The 10876-nt window shown below is 39.9% G+C and overlaps 1 protein-coding gene across 1 annotated transcript in view; it reads right to left on the bottom strand.

Annotated features, from left to right (window-relative positions):
• Nucleotides 1-243: 243 nt before the first annotated feature.
• Nucleotides 244-10876, bottom strand: part of LOC130914358 (B-cell receptor CD22-like) — a 34873-nt gene continuing 24240 nt past the window's right edge. The window contains exons 9-12 of the mRNA XM_057833464.1: nt 3208-3510; nt 3056-3137; nt 982-1054; nt 244-792 (exon numbers count right to left, since the gene is read on the bottom strand). Coding sequence (XP_057689447.1) covers nt 460-792; nt 982-1054; nt 3056-3137; nt 3208-3510 — 791 coding nt within the window. The 3' untranslated portion in view covers nt 244-459. The remainder of the gene's footprint in view (nt 793-981; nt 1055-3055; nt 3138-3207; nt 3511-10876) is intronic.

Here is a 10876-nt window from a genome sequence, read left to right as displayed (position 1 = left end):
CTCACTGAGCTCGAGCTGTTTTGCAAGGAAGAATGGGCAAGAATGTCAGTCTCTCGATGTGCAAAACTGATAGAAACATACCCCAAGCGACTTGCAGCTGTAATTGGAGCAAAAGGTGGCGCTACAAAGTATTAACGCAAGGGGGCCGAATAATATTGCACGCCCCACTTTTCAGTTTTGTATTTGTTAAAAAAGTTTAAATTATCCAATAAATTTTGTTCCACTTCACGATTGTGTCCCACTTGTTGTTGATTCTTGACAAAAAATTAAAATTTTATATCTTTATGTTTGAAGCCTGAAATGTGGCGAAAGGTCGCAAGGTTCAAGGGGGCCGAATACTTTTGCAAGGCACTGTAGATACACACAGAAAATATGACCACGTAATAGCTTGTAATGCTAACTCGTATAATGTATTGTACAAGGTACTGAGACAATTTCTGGTGAATTATTTCGTAATCCTTAAACGAACACTGAGTTTTCAATATTTGTCTCTGTTGTTGAGGCAACTTCTTGGCTTGCATCTTCTGGTCCAAAAGGAGAGTCTGCCATCTTTTCCTCCTCTGGATCAAGTTTGGGCTCTGGCTCGGTTTCAGGATTGGGCTCACGTTCTTGGTCCATTCCCTCAGTTGAGTACAGTCGAATCTCTGCATACTCTTGCGTAACGGAGGAGAGCCCCCGGATCTCACCAGGTTCACGGGCCTGCAGTCTGGTCACATTGACGTCGGCGTAGTGCAGCTGCTCATTGTCCGGTGCTGCCTCCGTAGACAAGATGGCAACTTGGGAACCGTTTCTCTATAGGACACAAAGACGGATTCACAATGGGAAAAGACAAGCCGCTGATAAATGCTAATGGTATAGAAAATTCTAACATTATTTTGCCTTTAACGTAAAATCAGCAGTCAAGCTAACTTCTCCATTTAGTTGGCAGTTTTCGGCGAGTTTGGTTAGGTTTGACTTGTTTAAACCCAACTGCGGACTAACCTTATTGGTGACCAAAAAGTCAGCGGCGCTACTTGCTTTTCCGTTGCTTGCCGGGGAGTTGACTTTGGTTTTCCTGAGAGACAAAAGAAAATGCAGTTGAAAAACCTACTTGTTGTGTTTAGTTGATAAACAACACTAAATGGAGGGACAAAATGTGCTATGTCTCTCTATGTCTGTTTCTGGGTTTTGTTCGAAATAATTCAAGAATGAAAACGAGGATTTAAAGTCAGCGTTGTGTAAATGGCTGAAAATGCGGAGGAAATGGACAATAAATTCCAAATAGCTGACTTCTTGTTGGGTTGTTACTAGCGGTTAGATTTTTAGCCCGAACCCAACCGGAGTTTTGGGTCGGGCCCAAAATGTCAATTATTTTCGTTCGGGTCGGGTCGGACTTCTCTCTCGCTAACTTTTTTTTACTAAGTACAGTGGGGCAAATAAGTATTTAGTCAACCACTAATTGTACAAGTTATCCCACTTGAAAATATTAGGGAGGCCTGTAATCCCATAGCAAAGCAAAATTCAAGATGAGATCTTGTTCATGTCTCATTTACATCTCTGAGAAGTGAATAAGCAATAATCGAGACAAGGGTGGTTTTCTCAGTTTTCTCAAATTTGTCTCATGAGAATGAAGTCTCTTAGTGGGCATTACCTAAGGAAGTTCTTGAGAATAGTTTTACTGCCACGATTTTTCAATAAAGTCTCACAATTGTCTCCTTTCAAGATCTCACCAAGAGACAACTATGAGTACTTGTGTCGATCTCAAATGCGTCTCAATTTTATCTCCTTACTTGAAGTCACGATCTCAGTACTGTCTCAGTAAAAGATATGGATGAGCAAAGTATTTTATTTCTTAAAGTTGCCTCAAAGCTGCCTATTTTACTGATCTCGCCAAGCAACCCTATATTGTGTCAATCACAAATATTTCTCAATTTGATAACCTTCCAGTCTGCAATTGCTCATTTTGGGTTTTCAAAATTCTTTCATCGTAACAAAGAGTAGTGTCTGCTCTGACATGTCCAATCACATCTTTAATTTATATCATGCCAAAATCCAAGAAAATATTATAATTGGTAAAATAATTAAATAACATCTGATTCATTTGGTTCATCTTGTTCAGTGTAAAAATTAGAGAAAACTATCGGCCGCTACAAATGCATTATCGGTTTTTGGTTTCGAACACCGAAAGTTTACCACAAAATAGTGTGAAGATCCTTTGTCCTCTTGTTTCATGACGTGATCAAAACAGGCAACACGCTGGCTGACGATGTCTCGCTAAAAACTACTGGCTCACAGGCAACATGTCTGCCATTTGGAAGTTGTTGTTTTTTTTAAATACCAAAGAAATATATAAATTATTAAATTAACTAAAATATAATAAATTTTCTTCATCGCTGCTACGTGCTTTCTGATAATGCTTTCCATTGATGTACCACGTCACATCGTGTATAGTGCACCTGAGCCTCAGTGGTAGAGAAGTCGTTCCCCAACTCAGAGATTGTGAGTTCAACTCTCTGTCCTGATGAATTCATCTAAGTACCCTTGAGCAAGACACTGAACCCAACATTGTTGCGTCACCAGCAGGTAGATGAGCATATAGTGTCAAAGTGCTTTGAGTACCTGAAAGGTGCTGTACAGGTGTAACTCCATTTTTAATGAAGAGAATTTCTCTTCTCAAGTATTGCTCAAATCTGGTTTTCTCAAATCGATCTCCTTTGTCTCAATGATGTCTTTGCTCATTTTGACTCATCAGTTGCTCCTAAGGGTACCCTTAGGAGCACAAACTCAGAAACAAATAAGCAAAGAATGAGATAAATTCGAGATGATCAAATTCGTCTCACGAGACGAGATTAAGCAACAGATGAGTAGCAAATTTTTTCTATGGGATTGTCAACATATGTAAACCTCAACCATGAGAGACAGAATGTGGAAAAACTGAAAATCACATTGTTTGATTTTTAAAGAATTTATTTGCAAATCATGGTGGAAAATAAGTATTTGGTCAATACCAAAAGTTCATCTCAAAACTTTGGTATGTATCCTTTGTTGGAAAAAAACAACACTGTTGTGTACTCACCTGCAAATGTACAAAAGCAGAAGGAAACTCAGTATCAGCAGGACCACAATTCCCACGGCAGAACTCGCCAGAACGGTCACATCTACAGAGCACAAACATGAGTCTTGCTCACACAACGCGCTGATCGTAAATCAAATCCGAATAAAAGAGACCTATCTGAGGGGCGGGCAAGGACATGTTGAAAGCAAGACGGTCAGATCCAAACTCATTGAGGCTGATGCAAACCAATGAGGATGCTATGTTTTCGCCATCCAGGAGCTGAAGGACGATGATGCTTCTTCTGGTGAAGCTGTTGAGGGTGTGCTCCAAGATGGGTCGCTGGTTAGAGTTATTGACCAACACTGTGGACAACTCCCACTGCAGTGAGGGCGGTGGGTTGGCCTGACTGATACAGGTACACTGAGTCCCAGCTGACACGTCTTGGCAACGGGAGGATGTCAGGATCTCGGGGGCGACTGAAGAAAACAAAATTATAGATGTGCTTTGAGTTTGCGAGCATGCATTTTGATGGACGCTCCTACCAACATGGATTAAAGTGGGCCTGAGCCCACCAGAGCAGAGCTTCGCCACCCCGGAGATAGCGCCCATGGACTATAGTAGGGGTGGGAACCTCTGGGTATCTCATGATACGATACGATGTGATACAATGCTCACGATAACGATCTCAAGATATGGCGATACAACAATTATCGATACATGGGTCACGAAACCTTTCTAGGTTATTCTACAAGATAACGAATAAACAGACAAACAAGCTCTTTTCAGCCTTTTGCTGTGAATTGGAATGAGTTGATCACTAGTAGACGTCCAATCCATTTGAATTCGGAGGGTAATAAACATTTGTTCATTCTCTGCCATCCCTCCCAATTTTATTTTCTTCGAACAACATTTCCCAGGGCTCCAGACTGCGACTAAAATTAGAGCCAGTATCTTTTTTCACCTACTCGCACATGCGCGACCAGTAAAATTGCAGGTTTTTTTTGTTGTTGTTCAATGTTGAGAAACTCCTTAAGGGTTAAATGCACTAGTTGGCGGTAATGTAACAAGCTGGTTTGCCAAGGGAAAATACAACAGAAGAAAAAGAATGTGTATATAAACCACAAAAGGGAACCGCGTTGTATCCCAAGTAGGGCTGGGCGATATGGCCTCAAGTACATATCACGGTAAATTGAGCAGATTTACCTCGATACCAATAAATGACGATAAATCCGGACTGTTATATAATTTGAAAATTTGAATCAATGCATGGAATACAAATTAACCGTTTCTCGTTAATTTACCAGCTTTCAATTTAACAATTGCACATGCAGTCTAAACATTAAGTATAAAAAAAATCTTATAAACAGTAAGAATTGTAGTGTGAACATTTATAACAGCTTGTATGACTTGAAAAATGTACAACATTATAAAAATCAATATGACGACTGTGCAAACATATCATTGTAACACAAATGACTTGCAGCTTTAACAGTACACTTCAGACAACTTATTGGTAGTGGCTGCTGTGACATAATTATCCAACACAAGTGTTTACGTCAAGGTTTCAGGTTTTTTTCCCCAGAACATTTTTTAATACATACACCCTCCACACAGACACAACCCGATTAAAGCTGTATTGCTCTGATGCCAATGATACATTTAAGATTTTATGATGGCAGAATAAAGCAAAAACATACAGAAAAACAGCTGTGGCCATTAAACTGTCATATTATATATAGACTTCACTGTTGGATTATACTTTATGCTGAGTGCTTTACCATCATGAAAGCTTTCAGAGAAATCAAACAGAAATACCAAATAACGCGACATAATGATTGCTAGATGAACTCCGTGCCCAGTCCACTCATTAATTTCAACCGTTTCGACAAGGTTAGAGCCGCCATCCGACTCCATCACGTTCATTTGTACCGTTAGCCGCTAGCGTTAGCCTGTGGCTTGGCTACCAGAAGAAAGCACTGAAATATCCTCTCCTGAAATCGGGAGACCCAGGGAGGACAGCGGGTGAAAGCCCGTCTGGAACCCGCCAAGAGTTTACTTAATGTAGGGTGAAAGTTTGGCGAAGCTCCCTTAAGCCTGGCTCCATCACGTTTGCTTGTAGCGTTAGCCGCTAGCGTTAGCCTACCGGGCTTCTGTTTGTTTGGCTTGCTGAAAACCACTGACTGCTTTCTTAAAGGGGAATGAACATAGCCGAACAACACAGAGTCAAAGCGGGATGAAACGACTATATTTTCTTGTTTTATTAAATTACCGAATTTACCGACATGGTCAAAATTACGTCGGTCATCGTGAAGAATTTTGGTAACGGTAAATTTTCGGTTTACCGCCCTGCTCTAATCCCAAGTCACTAAGGCAGACATTCGCTTTCACTTTCGTGACTTTTTGGACTGTCAAACTGTCACCCCTTCCAGGAGAGCCAGACTTTCAAAACCAGCGCCCGGAGAAGCTCTGTCTGTCTCACACGTCCATCTGGTAATGTTGCGTGGTTTCCACTTCCAGGAAATATACGCAGCGCCATACCATGTTTCTATTTGCTATTTTCCAAGTGGTGAGTGTGCAATTGCATAACGATTTCAACATCACAAGTAAGGATATTTTACTTTCTTTGTCGTTTTCTCAAGATTTATTTCAGTCGTAACTCGGCAACTGCTTGTAAAAGCAGAAAGTGACCGCGCTCTCGCTCCTGTGGAATGCATTCAAATGTGTTTACGAAAGGAACAGTGCTCACAAAACAGACTCTGACAAGCTGGCAACAGAACATAGAATATACAGTATGCCCTACCAGTAATCAGATACCCTGCTGGCATTGTATCCTGGCCACTGGAAGAGATGCAGGCTACCAACATCAAGACAAGGAAGCTTCTTACACCCGAAGTCCAGCATCCTACATTTCTGTGTCCCCACATGATTATAGTCCCTTAGTCTCCCTGAGTAAATGCATTCATCAAATCAATGAATGGATGTGTTTTCTCCAGTTAAATGTGGAGACGACAGAAGTGATCATTTTCTGGCCAAAAAAGGAAAGGTCAAAGATAAGCAGGCACCTTAGCACAATGTCACTTACAGCTACAAATCAAGTCAGAAACCTTGGCGTAATTATTGACTCGGACCTAAAATTTGATAGCCATCTAAAGTCCATCACTAAATCTGCTTATTACCACCTAAAAAAAATATAACCAGAATTAAGGGGCTTCTGACTCAACAAGACATGGAAAAATTTATGCATGCATTAATTTTCAGCAGATTGGACTATTGCAACGGTATGTTTACGGGTCTTGATAAAAAATCAGTCAGGAAGCTGCAGCTAGTACAGAATGCTGCAGCCAGAGTCCTCACAAATACAAGGAAGCTGGACCACATTACACCGGTTTTGAAATCGCTACACTGGCTTCCAGTGAGTCAAAGGATAGACTATAAAATACTACTGCTCGTCTACAAAACACTTAATGGCCTTGGACCAAAATACATGCTTGATTTGTTAGATTCCTATGAGACATCGAGATCCCAAAGGTCGTCTGGAACTGGTCTCCTGCGTGTTCCAAGAACAAGAACCAAGCAGGGTGAGGCAGCATTTAGTTATTATGCTCCTCACCTCTGGAACAAGTTACCTGAACATCTGAAGTATGCTCAAACTGTTAGCTCCTTTAAATCAGGGCTAAAAACGCTTTTTTTAGCACTGCATATCCATAACTGTCTATATATCTCAATCTACTTGCTTTCTATTCCTCTTGCACTTATCTCCATTGCTGATTTCAATTATTATTTAGTAGTTTTTGTTTTATTTCTATTTATTTATTTTTATTCTATTTGTAATTAAATGCGATTTTTATGTATAATTTTATTTCCTATTTTGATTGTCCTGGTTTTTCGATGTATTGATTTAAATGTGATTTTTATGATCTTAAAGTGATGTAAAGCACTTTGAATTGCCTTGTGTTAAATTGTGCAAAACACTTAATGGCCTTGGACCAAAATACATGCTTGATTTGTTAGATTCCTATGAGACATCGACATCCCAAAGGTCGTCTGGAACTGGTCTCCTGCGTGTTCCAAGAACAAGAACCAAGCAGGGTGAGGCAGCATTTAGTTATTATGCTCCTCACCTCTGGAACAACTTACCTGAACATCTGAAGTATGCTCAAACTGTTAGCTCCTTTAAATCAGGGCTAAAAACGCTTTTTTTAGCACTGCATATCCATAACTGTCTATATATCTCAATCTACTTGCTTTCTATTCCTCTTGCACTTATCTCCATTGCTGATTTCAATTATTATTTAGTAGTTTTTGTTTTATTTCTATTTATTTATTTTTATTCTATTTGTAATTAAATGCGATTTTTATGTATAATTTTATTTCCTATTTTGATTGTCCTGGTTTTTCGATGTATTGATTTAAATGTGATTTTTATGATCTTAAAGTGATGTAAAGCACTTTGAATTGCCTTGTGTTGAATTGTGCTATATAAATAAATTTGCCTTGCCTTGCCTTGCCTTGCCTTGCCTTGCCATCCTGAGGCTCTACACAAAGCGGAAAGAGGGAGGCCGAGGACTAGTGAGCATCAGAGCCACTATCCAGCAGGAAACTACATCCGTCCAAGAGTACATCATGAAAATGGCCCCTAGTGATGACCTGCTCGGTGAATGCCTCAGGCAATAGAAGCCCAGTAAGGCGGAGGACCCTGAGGAGCTATCATGGGAGGACAAGCTCCTGCATGGTATGTACTACCGACAAATTGAAGGGGTAGCTGACTTGGGAAAAACATACCAGTGGCTGGAAAAGGCCGGACTGAAAGACAGCACAGAGGCACTGATCATGGCAGCACAAGAACAAGCCCTAAACACAAGATCAATAGAGGCCGGGGGTCTATCACACCAGACAGGACCCCAGGTACAGGCTATCCAAAGAGGCCCCTGAGACAGTCCAGCACATTACAGCAGGGTGTAAGATGCTAGCAGGCAAGGCATACATCGAACGACATAACCAGGTATCAGGCATAGTGTACAGCAGTGGTGTTCAAACTATTCCACATAGGCCCGTAGTGGGTGCTGGATTTCATTCCTACAAAACAAGACCACACTTTTTCACCAATCTGGTGTCTCACAAATGTAATCAGTTGATTGCAGTCAGGTAATGCTTGTTTTATAACAAACTTCATTGGTTAAACTGTCTGTGCTCGATTGGTAGGACAAAAACCAGGACCCACTTCGGCCCTTGCGGACAGGTTTGGACACCCATGGTGTACAGAAACATCTGTGCCGAGTACGGACTGGAGACCCCAGAGTCAAGGTGGGCGACACCTCCAAAGGTGGTCGAGAACAACTGAGCCAAGATCCTGTGGGACTTCCAGATCCAGACAGACAAACTGGTGATGGCCAACCAGCCTGACATAGTGGTGGTGGATAAACATCAGAAGACAACAGTAGTGATAAATGTAGCAATCCCGAGCGATAGTAACATCAGGAAAACAGAACACGAAAAGCTGGAGAAATATCAAGGGTTGAAGGAAGAGTTGGAGAAAATGAGGGGAGTGACGACAACATTGGTGCCAGTAGTGATCGGGGGAGTAGGAGCAGTAACCCCCAAGCTGGGTGCATGGCTCCCAACAGATACCGGGAACAACGCCCGATGTCTCTGTTCAGAAGAGCTCAATCCCAGGGACAGTTAAGATCCTGCGCAGAACCCTCAAGCTCCCAGGCCTTACCGGACCCGAGCTTGAAAGGAGAGACCATACCGCCCGGCTGGGCGAGACCACTTTTTTTTTTTTTAAGATACACACACACATATACATTCATTTATTTTTATTTTTTGTCATGAGTGGGACACTCCGCATCCATGTTACAGCTAGGTCTCCTTTAAAAAAATCCAACATTAACCTAATTTGTAAGCAGTATTGTGGTTGGTGTTAAAAGTAGGGCTGTCAAAATTATCGCGTTAACGTGCGGTAATTAATTTTTTTAATTAATCACGGTAAAATATTTGACGCAATTAACGCACGTGCCCCGTTCAAACATTGAAATGACATCAGTGTCATGGCCACTTGTTACTTGTGTTTTTTGTCTCCCTCTGCTGGCGCTTTGGTGCGACTGATTTTATGGGTTTAAGCACCATGAGTACAATGGCGAGCTACTAGTTTATTTTTTGATTGAAAATTTTACAAATTGTATTAAAACGAAAACATTAAGAGGGGTTTTAATATAAAATATCTATAACTTGTACTCACATTTATTTTTCAAGAACTACAAGTCTTTCTATCCATGGATCGCTTTTACAGAATGTTAATTATGTTAATACCATTTGTTGATTTATTGTTATAATAAACAAATACAGTACTTATGTACAGTATGTTGAATGTATATATCTGTCTTGTGTCTTATCTTTCCATTCCAACAATAATTTACAGAAAAATATGGCCTATTTTATAGATGGTTTGAATTGCGATTAATTACGATTAGAGATGTCCCGATTATTTTCAAAGTACCGGAATCAGCAAAAAAATATCAGACATGCCTTTTTCTAATATATATATATATATTTTGATTAAATCGTTTTCTAATTGTATTTAACGTTACAGACATAATATGTTACACTCATCCAGAGTCTTTAGTTTAGGCTTAAGGTAGTTATCAAATTTATCCCGTTAACGGCGGTAATTTTTTTTTTTTTAATTCATCACATGAAAATATTTAACGCAATTAACGCATGCCATGCACGACCCACTCACGCATTGTCGCGTTCAATCTGTAATGGCGCCGTTTTACCTATAGCTAAAAGGCAGCGTAAAATGAGACTGAATTTTGGCAGCCTTTGGAGCCTTTTTTTTTTTTTTTTTATTGGCTAAAGCCTTACAATCCCTCTCCCTACGATTAGAAATATCGTGGGAAGCAATGTGGGGAAGGAAGGTAGTAATTGATCTTTTTCTTAACACTCTATGTTATTTCCCAACACAGAGAAGATATATCAATTGGTACCAGTATGCACAGTCATGGTTGCACTTCCCATCATGCATTTGGCCTTAACAGTTAAATGGCTACAGTATCATTTACTGAAAGCTCAACAAATACACTAGATGGCAATATTTAGTCACAATATACAAAGTCACATTCATTCTTTAAGAATTACAAGTCTTTCTATCCGTGGATCCCTCCCACAGAAAGAATGTTAATAATGTAAATGCCATCATGAGGATTTATTTTCATAACAAACAAATACAGTACTTATGTACTGCATGTTGAATGTATATATTCGTCCGAGTTTGATTCCTTTTTTTCCTTAATGCATTGCCAAAATGTATATGATCAGGAAAAATTATCGGGAATGATTGGAATTGAACCGGGAGCAAAAAAAAAAGCAATCGGATCGGGAAATATCAGGATCGGCAGATACTCAAACTAAAACGATCGGGATCGGATCGGGAGCAAAAAAACATGATCGGAACAACCCTAATTACGATTAATTAATTTTTAAGCTGTGATTAACTCTATTAAAAATTTTAATCGTTTGACAGCCCTAGTTAAAACTAATAGAGAATAAAATATAGATTTGTAGTTTTATGCATTCACTATAAAAGTTTTTATCGATTAAACAGGGAAAATTAGTCGAAAAGTTTGCATGCCGATTTACAGTGTACACACCTAAAATTTTAAGTTGGGAGCCACAGTGCTACTAATATAAAATGTTAGTCTGGAGCCCTGTGACCTCCGTCAAGGAGTATTCAGGAATAAGATAGCCCCATATATTACAACAAGTTACAAATGAGTAGAAAGTGACCTGTAAATGCCCTAAAATCAGTGGCACCTCCAGAAATTTTTCATAGGGGTGGCCAGA

The sequence above is a fragment of the Corythoichthys intestinalis genome, chromosome 4, assembly GCF_030265065.1.
Source record: "Corythoichthys intestinalis isolate RoL2023-P3 chromosome 4, ASM3026506v1, whole genome shotgun sequence".
NCBI classification, from domain to species: Eukaryota; Metazoa; Chordata; class Actinopteri; order Syngnathiformes; family Syngnathidae; genus Corythoichthys; species Corythoichthys intestinalis.
Note: the sequence above shows the minus strand (reverse complement) of the source record. Positions and strands in the feature narration are given on the sequence as shown.